The following is a 21,042-nucleotide window of genomic DNA, read 5'->3' on the forward strand; positions in this document are numbered from 1 at the left end:
GGGGGTTATTCTGTATGTTAGTAAATTGAACACCAATAAAAAATAAATTAAAAAAAATCTTGGCCTTGGACTAGACAATGGGTTTTTAGATATGTCACCAAAAGCATAAGCAACTAAACAAACAAACAAACAAACAGATATACTGGATCTCATCAAAATTAAAAGCCTTTGTTATCAAAGGATGCTACTGAGAAAGAAAAAGACAATTCATAATTGGAAGAAAATACTTGAAAATCATGTGTCTGATAAGGTACTTGTGTTCAGAATATATAAAAAAATCTTACAACTTGTGGTGCCTGGGTGGCTCAGTCTGTTAAGTGTCTGCCTTCGGCTCAGGTCAAGCTCTACATAGGGCTCCCTGCTCAGTGAGGAATCTGCTTCTCCTTCTCTCTCTGCCCCTCCCTTTGCTCCTGCTCTCTCTCTCGAATAAATTTTTTTTTTTAAAAAAAGAAATCTTACAACTCAATAATCAAGTAAAAATAAATGATAAAGTAAAAAATACGGGCAGTAGATCTGAATAGATTTTTTTCCAAAAATAACATCGAAATGGCTAATAAGAAAATAAGTCCAACATCATTAGGTATTAATGCAAATCGAAATTACAATAAGGTATCATTTCACACCCACTAAAATGACTATAGTAAAAAAAGACTGATAATAACAAGTGTTGGTAAGAGTATGAAAAAATTAGAACACTCATACATTGCTAGAGGGAATGTAAAATAGTGGAATTGCTTTGAAAAACACTTTGGCAGTTTCTCAAATAGTTAAATGCAGAGTTACCATATGATCCAGCTATTTTACTCCTAGATATACACCTATGAAAACTAAAAACGTTTGTCCACACAAAAACTTGAAATGTTCACACAGCATTATTCATTATAGCCAAAAATTGGAAACAACCCAAATATCTATCAACTGATGAATGGATCAATAAAATGTGATAAATCCATAACATGCAATACTATTTGGCAATAAAAATGAATGAAATATTGATAATGCTAAAACATGAACGTTACTGACTGAATGTATCTCCCTCTAATGTGGCTTATACGTTGAAACTCTACTCCCCCATAGGAGGTGGGGCCTTTGTGAATTAATTAAGATCAGCTGAGGTCATAAGACTAGAACCTGCATGAATGGGATTAGTGCCCTATCCAGAGTTTTGAGAGCTTGTTTCCACTGCTCTGGTCTCCCCTATTTGAGGATACAACATGAAGTCAGCAATCTGCAACTCAGAAGAGGGGTCTCACCAGAACCTGACTATGATCTTCCACTCTTTAGAACCATTAAAAACAAATTTCTGTTGATAAGCCACTCAGTCAATATATTACTTTGTAATAGCAGCCTAAACAGCAAAGACAATTATTAAAACTTGAGAACATGCTAAGTGAAAGGAGTCAGACACAAAAGACCACATATTCTATGATTCCATTTATATGAAATGTCTGTAATAGCCAAATGTATAGAGAGAGCAAGTAGGTTAGTGGTTGTCTAGGGTTCAGAGGTTGGAGGATAATGGACAGTGACTTCTAATGGGCAAGGGTTTTTTGGGGGAGGGGGTGGTGAAAATGTCCTCAAATTAATTATGGTGATGGTTGCACAGGTCTATACTAAAACCACTTTAAATAGGTGAATTGTATTGTACATGAATTATATCTCAGTAAAACTATTTTTAAAAGAGATAACTAAAGACAAATCAATAAATGTAATTTGAGGATTGTTAACATTTAGTGAAATAAAATTTATAACTAAAGTAATACAAAGAACAAAAGGGGAAATGGAAAAATACTGTTTTAAGGTTTTTTTTTTTAAAGATTTTATTTATTTATGAGAGAGAGAAAAAGAGGCAGAGACAGGCAGAGGGAGAAGCAGGCTCCATGCAGGGAGCCCAACGTGGGACTCAATCCTGGGTCTTCAGGATCACACCCTGGGCTGAAGGTGGTGCTAAACCACTGAGCCACCCGGGCTTCCCTGTTGTAAGGTTCTTGTATCAGATGTGAACTGGTATAATATTAAGATAGTTAATGTAGCTATATTAATAACAGACAAGTAGATTTCAGAATAAAGTATATTATCAAGGATAAATAGAAACATCTTGTAATAAGGTCAATTCATCAAGAATACATACTGATTTTAAAACTCATGAAACAAATTCTGATAAATTGAAAAGAGAAAGAAGTAGACAAAATCAGTAAAGAAGTAGACAAAAAAAATCAATAACATACAGAACCGGTAGACACAAGTAGATAAAAAGAAAGTCAGTAACTATGCAGAATTCTTGAATAACACTATGAAAGAGAATAGTAAAGCATGGTTTTAAAAGAAAAGATGGCAAAAAATTCTAAACATGTCAGTTTAATTATAATGAATGCAATGAATTAAGTACTCATTTCAAGAATATCCTACATATTTCTATATGGTCTTCTCAATTATTAATAAGAAAAATGTATTGTACCCCTTACTTTTTACAATAAAAGCTAATTCCACTCATCTAATTTTAAGACGAAACAAAATTTGAGAGGGACATGTAAAGAAGTGCTTCAAAGAAGTTATTATTGCTAAAAGTAGAAAAGTATTAAATGCTAACAATAGAAAAGAAGAAAGATCTATAGTTAATGATAAAATTCTACTTTAAGAAGCTAGCAAAACAGGGAACTTCAAGTCAACATAATCAGAGAGAAGAAAATAACAAAGATGAACAAAGAAATCAATGAAATAGAAAATGGACAAATAATAGAAAATCAATATATACAAAGATTGCTCTTTGAGAACAGTCATAAAACTAATAAACTGCTAGATTGGTTAAAAAAAAGTTAGACAACACACTGACCAGTATCAGAAATGAGAGAGGGAACATTACTACACAATCCTCAGATATTCGAAAAAACACGGCAATATTATGAATAACTATATTTGACATCTAAATTAACGTAATGGATAAATATATATTAAAAGACACAGATTACAAAACCGAATCAAAAAGAAACACAGAAGCTAAACAGCATTATCAATTTTAAAAACTGAATCTGTAATTAAAAGCACGTCCATAAAGAAAACTCCAGGTCAAGATGGCTTCATTGGTGGATCTATCCTTTAAGACAAAGTAATACCAGGCCTAAAACAAACTGAAAAATAGGGGAGGAGGGAACACTTCCTAACTCGTTTTATGAGGCTATCATTAAACTTATTTTAAAATCAGACAAAGAGATCCAAGTAAATAAAGTGACAGGTTAATGGATGGAAATGAATGAATCTTAACAGAATTTTAGCAAAAATGGTTCGTTTGGTATGTACAGGGCTGCAAAGTTCACTCAAAGGTCAAAGACCGATCAATATAATTCAACATAAGTATTTTAAAAAGTATTCTCATGTAAATAGATGTAAAATTTTTTGTTACTATATTCAACATCTATTAGAGGAAAAAACTCTCAGCAAATTAGGAAGAGTATTTTCTTACTTTCATAAAAAAATTAAGTATACTGACAATACTATGTGTTGTTGAATACACAAAGCCACTGCAACTCTCATACATTACCGGTGGGAACATAAAATGGTACAACTATGAAAAAGTCGGGCAGTTTCTTAAGAAGTTTAATATGCAATGACCCACTAATTCAATTCTTGGGTATTTAAAAGTGAAAACATATTCCTTCATAGCAGCTTTATTCCTACTAACCCTAAACTGGATACAACCCAAATGTCCATCAGAAGTGAACAGATAATCAGATTATCATATAATCACACAATGGAATACTCTTTAGCAATAAAAAGTGATACACTACTGATAAACACAAAAGAAAAATATAGTAAATCTTTTTAAAAAATCACGCTGAGTGAATGAAGATTCCTGAAAATACAGCGTGTATGATTCCATTTATATGAATTCTAGAAAAGACAAAACGAATCCATAGAATATTGGCTGCCTAGTACTGAATGTGAGAGGACAGGCTGACTGGGAAGGGGTACAATGAAACTTTTTTGGGGGGATGAACATTTTCTGTACCTTGATCATGGCATTAATTACATGGGTACATATATCTGTTACAACTCATTAAAATATATATTTAAAGTGGGTGCATTTTCCTACATGAATTATACCTCAATAAACTTGATTTAGAGACAAACTGAACAAATATCCACAAATTGAATAGTTATAGGAAAAGCAAAATTCTACCTAATGATGTATTGGAGGAGATAAATTACAATAAGTTACTGTCCTAATGAAAAGATCGAATAAGAGTTTCTTTCATCTCTGTGTCTCTCATGAATGAATGGATAAAAAATTTTTTTAAAAAGTTTCTTTCATAATAAGAAATAATAGAAAATGCGATGAGTGTCTCTCCCTGAGAGGCATAGATAACTAATAATGTTATTAAGTCTTAATTAATGAATATGAATGATTACTCTATTCAAAGTAAATTTATAAGGCAATCTATAGATGCATTCATCAGTACTAGCAACCTATATTAACTTACCTAGAGTGGCTGTAACAAATTACCACAAACTCTGTTGGCTTAAAACATTAGAATGTTATTGTCTCATAACTTTGGAGGCTAGAGGATGAAATCAAGATGTCAGGGAGTCATATTTTTTTAGTCTTTTAGTGCTGCTATAACAAAACGCCATAGACCAGGTAGGTTACAAACAACAGAAATTTATTTGTCACTGTTCTGGAGGCTGGGAGTCTGAGATCAGGGTGCCATATGGTTGGCTGAGGGCCATCTTCTTGTCTTCTGGGTTCCATACTTCCTGTATCCTCACTTGGTAGAAGGGGTAAGGGAGCTCTCTGAGTCTTTGTATAAGGGCACTAATCCTATCCATGATCGCTCCACCCTCATGCCCTGTTCTACCTCCTAATACCTTCACAAAGGTATTGGGGATTAGGTTTCACAAATGAACCTGGAAGAGGACACATTCACACCACAGCACTTTCTCTGAAGGCTCTTGGGGAGAGAATCTATTCCATGCCTTTCTCTTAGCTTCTGGTGTTGCTGCTGATCCTCTGTGTCCTCTGGTTTGTGGAAAAATCAATCCAATCTCTGCCTCCATTGGCATTCTTCCTGTGTATCTTTTGTCTCCCCCTTCTTTTCTTATATGGATACCAGTCATATTGGTTTTATAGCCCATCCTAAAGACCTCATCTTAATTGGATTACATCTGCAAAGACCTTATTTCCAAATAAGATCTCATTCACAGGTACTGGGGGATAAGGACTTTGTCATATTTTGGGGGCGCCCAATTCAATCCAAGCTTGCTCCAGATATCTGGCACACAGAGAACAAAAACCTTCATTTTTATTACCATCGTTTATACTCTCTCATAGTCTCTTTTACAATTTCTTAATTCTGGCATGATGTTATCGAACTTGTTGTCCAGCAGTTGTTTCTCTTTTGGTAAGTACCTACACTGTTTACTAAAAATCAGATTTTATAAAATTGTTTACTTTAAAAGCAGCAGATTTCAATTAATATATGCCAAAATATCCTACATACAATCTTTAAAACATATAGAAATACTAGAGCTGTCTTCATGAACCATATAAGGGAGTCAGCCCAGGTGCATCCCCAGCGACTCTCCACAACAGGCAGAGTTAACATGAGTGGAAGTTTCTCCTCTAAAATGGACTCTCCTGAGTCCTTCATGTTCTATTTTCTGATACTCAAAGATTTTACCACCATGCCCAGTTACCCTTTCAGTTCAAACACTCCAACACTTTTTGGACTGTGAAAGAAATTGGTGTTAGCAACTCCATTCAAGCAAGCCAATTCACAAGGAGTCTGATGTTACTCCGTTACTCCAACAGCTTGGCACACACTCCAAGAACTGAAAAATGCCTTCCAACTACTTTTATGCCTCATATCCCTGGCTAATCTGTAAATTCCCTATGCTGGATTTAAAATCTCTCTTTCTCCCCAGATTTCCACCACTAATCTGGGCATGATTCATTTATTCTCTGGGCCCTGGTTCATTTTTTTCAAATCAGGCTAAAATCACTGTCTTCTCTAACGAATCCCTGAACTCTGCCCACAGGAAACCTCTGACTGGCATTTGTCTTACTTACTGACCTTTGGCCTCTTATTCATCCCTTGAGCTGAACTACAGTATTGGAATTGCATTCTAGATGGACTCTTCAAGAATTCACACCCTTGTCTCTTTACACTCTTGTAGTTCATTTTTCTCAACTCTCCATAGAGATCAAGACAGCTAGTATTTTCTCCTAGAGATTAAAAAATACTTAAGATGACATAACTATAATTAGTAATTCTTCATTCCCCAATCACAATCTCATTTGGAGGGGGCTGTTGTCTTTTATAACCAGACATTAACAAGTGAATAAGCGATGAAAACTTCAAAAGGAGATGTATCACTTGGAGACTCTTGTCTTCATTATTAGTTCTGACACTCCCAGTAACCCTCAACCACAAACTACTGCTCTCCAACGCTCCTTCAAGTTGCAAAGAATTTTTTTTCTGTTAATAACAGATCTTTAATTCCAGGGAAACACTGTTTTGTTCACATGCTCTCTTATACACTCTGCTCTCTGCCTAGTTTTCTCCACTGAAGAACTTGGAATACTCTGAGCACCTCAACTCTATAATGCACTCACTCCAACCCCTATGCCCCCACAAAGACTGTTTCTTCCTAAAATTGATCAAGCAATATCCCACAGATAAGTGGGCTCTACTGTATTTATGTAATGCAGGACTCCTGATGGCCTTACAAGGCAGTCTAGGACACTTCTATACAAAATTCCCTGGCTCTCTCCCTCACTGGGCTCAGACCTACAACTGAGGTAGGTCTCACATGCATCTCCCTCCTTCCCTGCCCCTGCCCCTGGCCCCTGGCCCCACCCCTTTTCTCCCACAGGTATCTGTCCCAATAAAACTCTTGCATTTAATCCTGCCTTGGCATTTGCTTCTTGGAAGACCCAGCCTAACACATCAAGAATAATGACTCATAAAAATTTATATTTCCCCGAAACTAGCAACTTTTAAGTGGGGCCTCAGAAAGTAGATAAACAAACAGGGGTTTTGTAAAGTAGATCTCAGATACAGAGTTCCTCCTTCTCTGCTCCATTGATTCCCCACCTTGAAAAAGATACTAACAAAAAAAAATTGGCTTTTAAATAGTAGTATCAAATTAATATCTTTCCTAATAGTAAAAGGTTCTTCTTTATGTACAAATTCATCCAGTTCTAATAAGAAGGGATCAACGTAGGAACTGTTACTTGAAATTAGCTACTTTGGCACTTAGATGTTTATTTCTATGATTTAACTGTGAGTTCCTAGAGGGTTGGCATTCCATTCCATTCCATTTTTCTTTTCTTTTCTTTCTTTCTTTTTTTTTTTTTTTACTGAGTTCTGGGTTTGTAATAGATAGTCAGTAAATAATCCACTGAATAGAAGCAGGAAATGCTCAATCATGGTGAAGTATAAAGATGGGGGGGGGGTAGTACCTAGCCCCTTCTAGTGATTTGAAAAAAAAAAAAACATAAAACATATCTATGATCTTCATTATATAAACCATAGAAAATAAACTTCAAGTTCTATTTCACAAAATATAGAAAGCAAACATCAACAAAAATCTTTTTAGCTATAGTAGGAATAAGCAAAAGATAAAGCAAGGAAGATTATAAAGAATTGATTTTAAACTGTTGAGAAACTCTGTGACAGTGATACTGTATTGGTCAAAAATGGTTATCCTGTCTTTCTAAGAACTATCCAATATATAACTTCTGGATTTAAGATAATAAGTTTCAATAATCATATGGCTAGAGCTATATATATAATATATAATATATAATATATATGTATATAATGCATTGCTATATATAATGCATATGTATACTATATATTGTATAAGATATAGATTTCCTTCCACCAATAAATTTTCATCCCGTAGACTTACTCAAACTTCATTATTTATACATTGCCAATAGACAGAATTATATTCTCCTTTTAAACAAAAGGAAAAGTCCTGTATCTTCCTACCATGTCAGGTAAAGGAGTTTCTTTGAAACAAAATATTGGTCCACTTAGATGATAGTGGAAAGTTGACATTACAAAATAATTCCATGACAGTCAATGGAAATAGGACCAAAAGAATCGAGAGTTAGATTACTAGATCTCACGATTTCTGATTCCTTCATTGTCATTAAGAAGAAGAACAATTTATTTAACCAACGGTTGGCATATTTATGATGATTAAATTCTTACTATAGCAATGAAAACAAGTGTATAAGTGGAAATCTCAAACAATGAAGCTTTTAACTAGTATTTCCCATAATAGATGAATACCTCTAAATTATACCTTGTCATTGGGGAATTTTTGCTGTATATTAATGGATTTAAAATCTAATTAACTTTCCTATACTGTTTAACAACACTACAGTAACACTGTCTTGACTCATAACTTTTAAGTACACTTAGTGAACTGGAGAAAGCAGAAAAAATATTCCACATATCAGAGTCAAAAAAGGAAGAAAACATTTTTCTTCCTTTCCTTTTCATTATTTTCCCCAGAACCTACTGCAAGTGGGATGAAATTAAAGAAGAAAGATATATCTAAAACAATCTATGGTAATTTAAAATGATTAATCCCAGGTCTTTTAACATATAAAATGCTCTAGTGGAAATTTTAGGTAGAGTAAATCTTGTAGAACTGCAGGTTGTCACTAAAGGATCTGACACCAGGAAGTCTAATTTTTGCACTACAAGCTCAGGAAGAAAGTAAAACCATAGCTCTTCACATTTCAAATTAACATGTCACTTTTCCTATGAGTCAACCAAATAACAGATACGAATTGAAGTACCTACCAGTTTTTGGGCATGATAAAACATTTTATAATGAGCCCCCAGTTAACGGAACTAATCCTGAAGCATTTAATATGTGTTTGATATGAAAAAATTAGAAAAACAAATAATTCCAAGTAGTTAAATGGAAGTAATGAATATAAAAACATTTTCAACCGAAGGCTAAGGAAAACAAAAAGACCTATAATTTTAGAAAGTATGACAAATTTGGTAGCAGAATGGAAAAACACATATTTTCTAGAGGAGATATTTTTGACTTAATATAGAAAGCAATGAAATTCTAATTATAATAAGTGAATAGGTAGAAAAGAAACATTTATTCCTTTTCCAAGGATACTATTTTCCTAGTTAGCTGTCTGAAACCTTTCAAACAAATAGAGGACATCTCAAAAAATTGCTTACAAAGCTTCATTATAAACAGTTTATGGGAACAAAATATGGCATACATATATTAAGCTTTCATGCTACAGCATTTTCTTTCTTTTCTTCATCCAACAAAGATTTTTGGAGCCCCTAGCACATAATTAAGCATCATTCTAGTGCTATAGATACAGCATGAACAAGATGGACTAAAATCCTGGCCGATACGGAACTTATTTTCTACGTGAAATAAATAAAAAGTGAGAAAATAAGTAAAAGATCTAGTATGTTCCATCCTACTACTGTTCCATTGTCATTCTGCCATAATATTGTCCTTTGATTTAATGCTACTGGATGTAGCATAAGTAAAATTATAATGTGATAAAAGCCTTTTGATATTTCCATAAACCCTGTTGGCCCAGTTCTAAGGTTGATCTGTCATAAAAGGATTACCATGATATAAACCAGGGATCACCAAACTTTTTCTGTAATGAGTCACACATAAATATTTTAGGCTTTGCAGGCCACCTATGATCTGTGTCACATTTTCTTCATTTTTTTTAACCCTTAAAAAATGTAAAACCACTGTTACCTCATAGGCTATACAAAAACATGCCTGAGACTGAATCTGGACTGCGGTCATCACTCTCCAGCCTTTGCCCCAAATCTGAGTATCTGAGTATCCCTGCTTTTTAGGTGGCTATGCTTAGTACTACATTTCATGGCTTTTTATTTTTTTTTACATTTAATCTTTTACTCTTTATTATTCATTTTCCAAAATTGAATAAAACATTCTTTTCTAAACCTACAATATTACCAACCAGTGCAGCCTCAGAGTCAGTTGTGAAGAGCAGGGCTACAAACTCTATTTGACACAAGCAACATGAAAACATTCTTGGCAGAAAACCCTTCCAAAGTCTATATGCTTTAGAGAGATAGTGTGGTGGAGATTGTACACACACTCTCCATTGGCTTTCTGGGGCAGACACATAGAAAGACTAATGTTCCCTTACCTTGCTGGAGGAACATCAATATTAGAAGAAACAACTTTTCGTTTTTGCTCAAGGAGACAGATGGAGCGAGTGTTCTCTTTTTCATGGTCAAGGGCTCGGTTGGCTTTTTTGGTGTCTGCTGTTTTCACATCTTCCTCCATGGCCAAGGAAAACAAGTGTTGATGAGACATTTTTTTACTAGAGTCACGTTTTAAGTCCTCTGGTTGAAATGTGAAGGTCATTTCCCGCTTAATGCTCCCCACCTGTGAAATGAAACACAAAAATCCTTACTCACCCAGAACATCAAGCTTTTGCATGACCATGTGCAGATGACCCTAGAAAAGACCATAGACCAGAGACCTCCTTGCTGAAGATTTTATAGTTTAAAAGAGAAAAATGTAACAGAGAAATAAAATAAATGACATTATAAAATAAGATATGATTGATGCATCATCTGTCATAATGCAAACAAGCAGCATCACGAACATAAGAGGAACCTTTCAGTCATACAAAAACTTTGAAGACTTGAAAGTATAATACTTCTAAAACAAATCTAAAAATTTAATACATCACTGTTTTCTACAACTGAGAAACTCAAGTAAATAAATCCTTAAATATTTCACACTCATTATGTTGAATAGAAGAGTGCTATAAACATAAAATGAGCTTTATCTTGGATGATGAATAATGATCTTAACCATACTCTTTAGTTCAGGAAGAACTGGTTTTATCTTTTATCTACAACAGTTAAGATCTTAATGAAATCCCTCATTAATATGATGATGAAAAAGTCATTAATTTTTCTTATCATTTTTTACTAAGTCCAACAATGCTTAAGGCTTAAGACAGAATTAAGCCTCAGGGCATTGACTCTGGTTATTTCAGAATTTGTGATAACTAAAAACAAAGCCTGAAATTAAAGAAATATTTTTGTAAAGGTGGTTGGCTGGTATTGTGAGTGAGGTTTGGAGTGAACTTGTTAAAGTCATGAATGTACAAAGAAGAGGCAGAGGGGGGACCTGTGTGGCTCAGCCAGTTAAGTGTCCGCCTTTGTCTCAGGTCATGATCTCGGACTCCTGGGATTGAACACCGCGTCAGGCTCCCTGCTCAGCAGGGACTCTGTTTCTCCCTCTCCCTCAGCTCCTACCCTGCTCATGCTTTCTCTTACTATCTCTCTTTCTCTGAATAAATAAAATCTTTTTAAGTGAAAAAAAAAACAGAAAAGGAATCAGTACTCTATTGATAAGTGGAGTGTGTTTCAAAATTATGCACACCTGTAAGACATATCACTGGCCCATATGACAGCTCATCCCTTGTGTGGACTTAGTCTATAAAATCAATAAATCTTCACTTACCAACTTAAATGGAGGATATGCTTGTTTTCTTTCTTTTTAATTTTAGATAGGAGGAAAAGCACACAAAATTTGATCAAATAGATTTAGAATTACAGAAGCTAAAGCCACAAACAAGGCATTTTCAGAATAAAATGAGAACATATGTGTTCGATAATAGCAGACTGGCAAAGTATGATATTAAAGACCAGAATTTCCAGACTAAAGGGAAACTCTGAGGTATGCACGTTAGAGTCACAGGACTTGCTCACATATGAGAATTTCCAGAACCCAGGGATGACTTATGCCTTGGAATCCACTTGGCTGGAATGTATTTTTCCTATGAACACAGAGCTTTAAACTGAGCTCTCTTCTCTCCTTGGCCTGTACTTGTCAAGGCAAAATGATCTTCTTCCTGTGGTGTTCCTGTCAGATATAGCTGCAGGAAAATGGCCAGCCACTTTTGGTCTTCTTGCAACTCATTAAAAAGTTACCATATTTCTTGAAATGAGTGCTTCTAAGAGCTGTTTTAATGACATCAATATACAATAGAAAAAGATATTTCAAAATCCAAAAAATGCAGAATGTCCAATAAAAATGTAGCTTGGAAAACTGACAAATGTAATTATGAGTATTTCACATATCCACAAGTCACTTTCTATGTAATTTTTTCTGCCTGGAGGTAGGAGAGGGAAGTGTTTTTTTCATTTCCATAGCACCTCATTCCAAACCTGTGTTACAACACGGATACACTAAACACCAGGTATAGCAGATGAAAACAAAAGCCTGGTTTTGATGATTATAAATAGTTTCCCCCTAGATGTCAAGTATTACATTAATTTAATATTTAAGTAGTCATTAGTATTAAGTTGTGGCAATAATTGACATCTATACCTCCCTTGGGGCTAACTGTACTGGTTAAATGAATTCAATTCAAAGACAGGGTTAGTGGAGAATGTTATAGGAAGCTAAGCTTTTAGCTTCAAAATTTTAGGTAAAAAAATCCAGCATTCTAAGGCAAATTAATACAAAATAGAATAAATTTCCTATAGAAATTATTATAATTATATGTCATGTTTTTAGCCAAGACCTCATAAAGATATAGTTAATATTCAACAATGTAAGCTATAAATTTTCCATAATACATCCTAAGCAAAAAATTAATCTCTCAATAGTAATCAGGGAATTTTAGTAATGTAATGGATTTCAGAGACTATTTAGCCCAAACTCCTTGTATTAAAAGTGGAATTAAAAGGAGTCAGAGATAGACCAAAGAGGACAAAAAAATATAGTGATGAGTAAGAGATTTTAGGTACTTTGAGTTATGGATTCCACTATGTGTAAAGTTGGTGGAAGGAGTGGGTGACAGGTGTAGGTCTTCATTATGTTACTATGCTTTAAAATTTACATATAGAGATGATATGTTTTTAACATTCTTTATAGATATGAATATTAAAAAATATTTTTTTGAAGGAGCGTTCACAGGAAAGTAGAGAGTGGGAAGAGTACATGAAGTCAAGTCTTGAGAAGTTGGGCTCTGAAATGGCTCAGAGGAATAGGGTGTTGGCTGGAGAGAATGCTGGACAGGGAGACTTTTCTAAGATGAGAGGTAATAGAGCATGTTTGAAAGCTGAGTCAGAATGGAGAGAAAGAGATGAGTAAGGATAGTAGTAGCAGTAGAAGGGGATAGGACTAACATCCAGTTGTTGCACCTCTAACAGATTAGCAAAGAATACAGCAAAGGGAACATATGAACCCTGATTAAATTTGGATCCCTATTAGATTAGCAGAACAAAGAAGCTAAAGGAAGATATGATTCCATTTATATGAGATTTCCAGAAAAGGCAAATCTATAAAGACAGAAAACAGATCAGTGATTGCCTGAGGCTGGGAGTAGGAGCAAGAATTGACAGCAAATGCATGCCAGAGAACGTTCTATGGTGGGGGAAATATTCTAGAACTGGACTATAACAACATTTGCATAATGCTATAAATTTTATTAAAAATAATTGAACTGTATTTTTTAAAGATTTATTTATTTATTCATGAGAAACACACACACACACACAGAGGCAGAGACATAGGCAGAGGGAAAAGCAGGCTTCCTACGGGGAGCCTGATATGGGACTCAGTCTCAGAACCTTGGGATCACGACCTGAGCCGAAGACAGACACTCAAGCTCTGAGCCACCCAGGTGCCCTGAACTCTTAAAATGAGATGACTATTATGGTATGTAGATTTTACCTCAACAGTACTGTTAATTAAAAAAAAAAAAAAAAAGAACTAAACCAGGAGTAACTGATGTGGAAAGTATATTTATAAGGACCTTGAGACCAGATATTGGGAAACTGTGCTTGTAAACAGGCTTCCATAAAGTCTATAAATCTTTTCTTCTTTTCTATTCTTTTCTTTTGAAACACAGGTGGTAATATGCCACAAGCAACTGTATGGTTATATCCTGCATACTGGTAAGATGTGGCTAAAATCCAGCCCCACTCAAGCTATATCCTCTGGCTTTGTCACCCATGGAAGAGGGACACTTTCCAATTCTTCCAACCCGAAACGAATTTTTGTACTTCATCTGCCCAAAGAGGGCACTCTTATTCATTTTTTCCCCAATTTGCACAATGCCCTGGTGACCAAAGGAAAGTCTTCCGATGACCTATGTGGCCTGGGCCAAGTTAGCTTCCTTCCTGGAAGCAGATATCAATTCATTAGGTGACTCATATAAGCTGGATAGTTTTGATAGTAAAAATGTTGAGGGTATCAGAAGCAGCAGCACTCTATGCTACAGTTTATAAGGCGGCAAAGGATTCAACACAGAAGACAGCCAGAAAACAAACACAATCTAGAAGCCCCAGTGACAAACAACGAAGAAAAACAGCAAGATCACTGACTAGTAATCTCTAGGAGAAAATACAAGGCTAAAGTTTGTGACTAATCTTAGCCTAGATTAAAAAAAAGGGATCCCTGGGTGGCGCAGCGGTTTGGCGCCTGCCTTTGGCCCAGGGCGCGATCCTGGAGACCCGGGATCGAATCCCACATCGGGCTCCCGGTGCATGGAGCCTGCTTCTCCCTCTGCCTGTGTCTCTGCCTCTCTCTCTCTCTCTCTGTGTGACTATCATAAATAAATAAGTAAATAAAATTAAAAAAAAAAAAGTGTCTCCTGCCCAGGAAAGGATTAATCTGTCTCACCGTAATGAGACTGTAAATTGGAAGGTAGTGTATTTGATTTTGGTTGTCACATTTCAAGACAGTCACTCACAAATTGTGACAAACAGAAGAATGATCAGCATGGCAAAGGATCTTATTGGGAGGAACTGGGAATATTTTGTCTAGAAAACAGACAGGTTATGCCCCACACAGCTGCTCTTAGATGAATGGAGAGCTCTCTTGGAAGAAGAGGAATTTGAGTCCTTCTATATTCCTTTAGAAACAGGATCAATGGCACCCACCTCTGCTTCTAGCTAACCCCTTCTGACCTTATGGTACTGACTCTTCCTCTTTTCTTCTTCTTACTTTTTTACCACATTGTAAAAGAAATACTTTGTAAGAAATACTACTTTCTACTTAACTGTATCTTCATGGAGTCCTAAACTGGTAAGTAGGTAGATTCTCAGAAGTTACCTTGTCTCACTTAAACATTAAATTTTTCACTCTTTCCAGAGTTTAAATGGATCTTTCATTTTTTAAAATGTTTATTACAAAATATATGCTTGTTATTAAATTTTTAATAAAAATGTGTATGAAATAAATGGGGGAAAGCTTTCTATTCCTCCCCACTCTTTTTCCCAGCCCTGCCTGGTCAAATCCAACCCCTAGACAGAACAGCTTTTAACAATGTACTGCAACACTTTAAATTACTTAAAATGCACTGAATACCTATCCATGTACATATACTGTATGGAGTGTCTAAACATGAATGTGATTATACTACATTACTTTTCTTCTCTTTTAAAAAAGATTTTATTTATTTATTCACAAGAGACACACAGAGAGAGGCAGAGACACAGGCAGAAGGAGATGCAGATCCCAGGACCCCAGGATCATGACCTGAACCAAAGGCAGACACTCAACCATTGAGTCACCCAAGTGCCCCTACATATATTTGTCTGCAACTTATTTTCTCACTTCACAATAAATCATGGGCAACTTTTCATTATAATAGTAGATAGGCCAATTTTTTAAAACACTGAAAATTATAACAGTTCATGAGATCAGATTTTTAAATCTCTTCTTGACAGACACTGAGGTTCTTTTTAATTTTTCATTATGAAAAATAATTCTACAATGAACATCCTGTGTCTGTATGCATATTGCTTTATGCACTTATGCAAGCATTTTCTGTAGGAAAAATTTCAGGAAGTTGAAATTTCTGAATCAAACAACCAAAATTTTCTTCATGGGGGAACAAAGCATGGAACACCCACACAATGGACATACCATGAAGTCACTAAAAGAAGGTCATCAGAATATATCCTTGATCTATTAAGAGGAAAACATTTGTCCATGATCTATTAAGAGAAATAGACAAGTTGCAGACTAATATGTTAGAGATAATTGCACTGCATTTAAAAAACAGAGTAGTTGGCTAAAAAGCTATACACCCTGAGGAACAGAAGACTGAATGGGTCAAAAGGGCACTTTGACTTCTTTTCCTATATAATTAGAAATACCTATGGATGGGGACGGACACACACACACACACACACACACACACACATTTTTAGGTGGTGAGATTATGGAAGACTTTTATGTTTTTAAGGTTCTCAAATTAAAAAAAATAAAGACAATTTAAAAAATAAGAATCACAAAAATAATGAGGAATAATGCTCTGCTAGATGACATAAAGGAAACTGGGATTCTCAAGTACTGTTGGAGGGAAAACACATGTTGTAGGAGGCAGATCTGGTGAAAGGTAGCAAATTTAATTGTGCATCAATTCTACATCTAAGGGGGAAAAAGGAAAAGCACACAAAGATATTTATCTCAGAACTTTTTTTTTTTTTTACAGAACTTCTTATAACATTAAACAAATGAAAAATCAATAAATTTGGGGTTAAGTATGTATAAACAAAATGTATGGCTAAAAAGAGACATATCTTTGTTTTTATTAAAATGGAAAGACATTTAATGTATTGACTGAAAACAAAGGAAATCCAAATGAGTATATGTAATATGATCTCTGGGATGAGGGATGTGTCCACATAAAGAAGGGAAAATTCTGAAAGGATATTCCAAAATATCAGGAATCATTTTCCTTGGGAGCGGACTTATGGGTCAATTTTGCTTTCTGTTTTTTTTGCATATAGTTTGGTATTTTAAAAACTATGAAATCTTGCCATTTGCAACAACATGGAGGAACTAGAGTGTATTATGCTAAGCGAAATAAATGAATCAGAGAAAGACAATTATCATATGATCTCACTCATATGTAGAATTTAAGAAACAAAACAGAGGATCCTAAGATCCTAAGGGAAGAGAGGGAAAAATAAAACCAGACAAAATCAGCAGGGAGACAAACCATAAGAGGCTCTTAATTATAGAAAACAAACTGAGGGTCGCTGGAGGGGAAGGGCTGGGGAGGATGGAGTAACTGAGTGATGGACATTAAGGTGGGATCATGATGTAATGAGCACTGAGTATTATATAAGACTGATGAATCACTGATCTGTAACTCTGAAACCAATTAATACATTATATGTTAATTAACTGAATTTAAATTAAAAAATAAATAAACAAACCAACCTATGCAGTTATTCTATGATGAGAAAATACACATCATTTTTATATAATTGTTTCTCAAGAATCTGGCATTTATATAGAGAATACTTTTTCTTCTACTAACTTGCAATTATTAGTATATATGCATATATTAAAGGGGAAAAATGAGTTACTTAAAATAATACATTCACTTGCACTATTACTTTCATTGATTATCTGTACCTTTCAATCATATTGTACTACAATAACTACCATTGAATTCCTTCCTTCTACCCAACACAGAAGCCCTTCATACAGCACATCACAGATACATGCATTATCCAGTGTAATTTCTTGCATGGGAACAAAGCTTCAGTGTTCAATTATATGAGAATACTACCAATTACTGAGTTAATGAACAAATAAAACTCAAAATTTTTCTTCTAATGAACAGCTTTTGTTTTCCTAAAAGAAGATAAACAGCATAACTATAAATATGATATACTTGGGAAAATTGCAATATCTTAAACAAGAAGTTAACAGTATCTATTTAAATCTTGAATTTCTCTAAATGGTGTCCTTTGTAAATTGGATGCCACTTTCTAAGACAGGGACTGAAGCTCATCAGCTTTTCTCAATACAAAAACATCTGGTTTTCACAGGAGGATTCTAACAGCTCATCAGGAAAAGAGGATGGCTTCTAACATCAGCCCACTTAACTTGATCAATCCTTTCTTCTGTCTATACTCAAGTACATTCCAGGCCACCTTGATCCTAACACCCTCCCTATGGATTTATAGTAGTAAGATGCCAAAAAGCATGTGTCAACACTCACCCTTGGAAACTGTCCTTGCTTACTCATCTCAAACCAATAAAATTTGAGGAGTTGGCTCTGGAGATTAACTGGATTTCCAGGAACAATCTGCAGAAAGCCAACCCTTTTGCCTTTTGGGGCTTTCTGCAGAGTAAGAAAGTAGAATCAAAATTTTGGAAAAGAGAATGAAATTCATGCCACAGCAAAACCACTCTTGGAGAGCAAGCCCTAGGAAGCAAGTGAATGGTTTACTTGGCCAAGCAACTCTTTAAGACTTTTGCAATTCACCAGGAAACCACACAGTCACACCTGAAAGGCTCTGTAAGAGAATTTTTCCTATTTCAGATAGTATTTTCCTACATTAGGATTTATTTTTTAAGCTTGCTTTCAAAACATCCAAATATACACTGCATATTTAGTGACTGATGACAATGGCACATCAACCACAGTGTGGAATAGTAGTCAGACCCAAAGATTTTCAAATGTGTCACCAAAAAAGGAAAGGTTACATTAATAATAGGAAAAACTGACTCTAAATTAACTTAAAATATTACCACTAAGGCTCATGCTCAAAGAAAGATTGGACTCTTGAGTCGGTTGTTAAGAAATATGTCCGAAAATAGTCAACAGAACTCTACTCGTCACTTCACATTAAATTCTTCAAATTTCATGCTAGCTACACAGAAAAATAAGTCGTGTGGCAAATCTATCCAGTCCTAACAAATAGGTGTAATAGAAACACTTTAAAGACAATCGCTTGCAATTACTAGGCTCTTAGTTATATCCCTTAGCCCTCTGAAACCAACAAAGTATTTGACTGCTTCATCCTCAAGTATATTATTTCTCTGTACCAAGACGGTAAAATGGCAGATGAAAGTCAGAATGGTTTGGTGGTGTGAAGATGGGGCAAGAAGTAAAACTCATCACAACAGAGATGAAATCCTTGTTAAGTTCTGGCATCATGCATTCTAGCCATACAAGTCCACTATCTCAGCAATCAGGGTTGTTAATCCTGGGTTTACTATAGCAAGTTTTAACTTTAATATCATGATGACTTAATATTCAACAAAGCATGACTTGGCTTGCCTGATGGCAATTAGTCAGCTGCATGTTTAGGAAAGTTATTGCAAAAATATTTGGTGGATGACTTCTTGGCTGAGGTTTCAAGTCTTCTATTAAAATTATGCAAGTGGAAAAAAATTATGCAAGTGAGAACACACAACTTAAGTATTTTTAAAAATATTTTCTGAAAAGCGCCCCCAAAATGGAAATACTATTTCTTTAAAGTCCAATATAGACTCAGGCTCAGTTAAAGTTGCCTGCATATCTTTTCAAACCAGATGTAAGGAGAGAAGAGAAATCAATATCAACATGGGTTGGCCTTATTGGATTTAACTTTAGTATACAGAATTTGTAACTTATGACATCAATTAGTATTCCATTTGTTTTATATAAACTAAAGTTTAACTCAACCAATTATATTCAATCCATGGGAAAATGCTCTGGCCTTTACCTTCTGAATATATCCAGAATCCAATCATTTCCCACCACCTTCCACAGCCAAACCACCATCACCTCTTGCCAGGATTTGTACAATAGTTTCCTTCCTGGATTCCTGTTTGCATCCTTGCGCTACCATCCACATGCCCCAGTTCCTTCTCAGTAACAGTAGCTAGTCTTATCTCTGAAAAACAAGAGTCAGATCATGCCCTTTCTCATTTCAGAACCTCCCAATGGCTCCCCATTTTGCACAGAATAAAAGCCAAAGTCCTTGCAGTGGCCTCCAGAGCCTCACTTGATCTGGCTCCCCTCTATCCTTCCTTCTCCCTCTCCTGCTCCCTCCCTCTATTCTCCTCTCTCCCCCATCCATGATGGCTTTGAACATGCCAGACACACCCCTGTCTTGGGGCCTTTCCACTGGCCACCCCATCTTTCAGGAATGTTCTTCCTTCATATACCCACATTGCTTGCTTTCTCACCCTTTCATTCTTTGCGCAAATGTCTCCACCCTCTTTAAAGTTGCAGCACACCTTCCTTCCTCTCCACATCTGCCATATTCCATTTAACATTGTTCTTTAGCACTTACCATTTCACAACAAACCATGTAATTGACTATTTATTATACTTATGGTCTGGGCTGCTCCACCAGAATGTTAGCCCTATGAGGGGAGACATTTTTTTAATTTTGTGTACTGATGGTTTCCCAGCACCTATAAGAATGTTTGAAACACAGTGGGTGGGCCTCACTAAGTATTTGTGGAATAAATGAATGAATTTTGGGTGATTATACATGGTAGCACCTACTAATAAAGTTTAAGGAGGATGGACGCCAGGTTCCTGAGGCTGCAAAGCATGGGGTTCCTCGGTCTAAAAGAAGCTACCAGAAGGAAATAGTGGATTGTGCTATATTTGGGGAAGAAATAAGTGAAGCGCAGAACGGTCACCATCTTAGTGGTGACCTGGGGAGTGAAGATTCCTGGAGAGCAAAGTGTTAGGGGCAGGTCATCAAGCAGCCTGATCCCCAGGGATGCCGAGGGACACTTCTTCACACCTGCCTGTGGCTCCCAGAAGATCCAGCCCCCTTGCTCTCCCAATGAATTCTAACATTTATAGTCAAGAACAATGATAATTCAATGTCATCTTCAATTTCTTCCACATTTGGTCTACAGTGACTACTTGGGCCCCACCTGAAGTTTTTTCTTAGAAGCTTCGTTCTGAAGGAGTACAGGCAGCTGTTTTACTGAGAGGCAGCTGACCTATAAGAAGACTGTCCATACCAACTGCTGTGACTGTCACACGCAGAGCCTCAATGATTGCCACTGCCACTGCCACTGCCAAGAGGAGCTGGGGCACAGAACAGACCTTCGTTGTCTCTGATCTTTCCTCTTTGGAGCCTCTCACCGGACCCCTGTCACTGGAACCTTACCCTGTCTCATTACGCTGAAGCGAGGGGCTACTCTAGAGACCACAAACTTCACAGGGCCTTTCCCAAAATCCCTATAAGAGATATGATATAGAAAGATATC

At 35.7% G+C, this 21,042-nt stretch overlaps 1 protein-coding gene across 5 annotated transcripts in view; it reads right to left on the bottom strand.

Annotated features, from left to right (window-relative positions):
* Positions 1–21,042, bottom strand: part of ZNF704 (zinc finger protein 704) — a 259,566-nt gene that overhangs the window by 199,783 nt on the left and 38,741 nt on the right. For all 5 annotated transcript variants that reach the window (XM_038579598.1, XM_038579594.1, XM_038579595.1 and 2 more), the window contains exon 2: positions 10,190–10,431. In XM_038579598.1, the coding sequence (XP_038435526.1) occupies positions 10,190–10,431 (242 nt within the window). The remainder of the gene's footprint in view (positions 1–10,189; positions 10,432–21,042) is intronic.

Source organism: Canis lupus, chromosome 29, assembly GCF_011100685.1.
Source record: "Canis lupus familiaris isolate Mischka breed German Shepherd chromosome 29, alternate assembly UU_Cfam_GSD_1.0, whole genome shotgun sequence".
Taxonomy (NCBI): domain Eukaryota; kingdom Metazoa; phylum Chordata; class Mammalia; order Carnivora; family Canidae; genus Canis; species Canis lupus.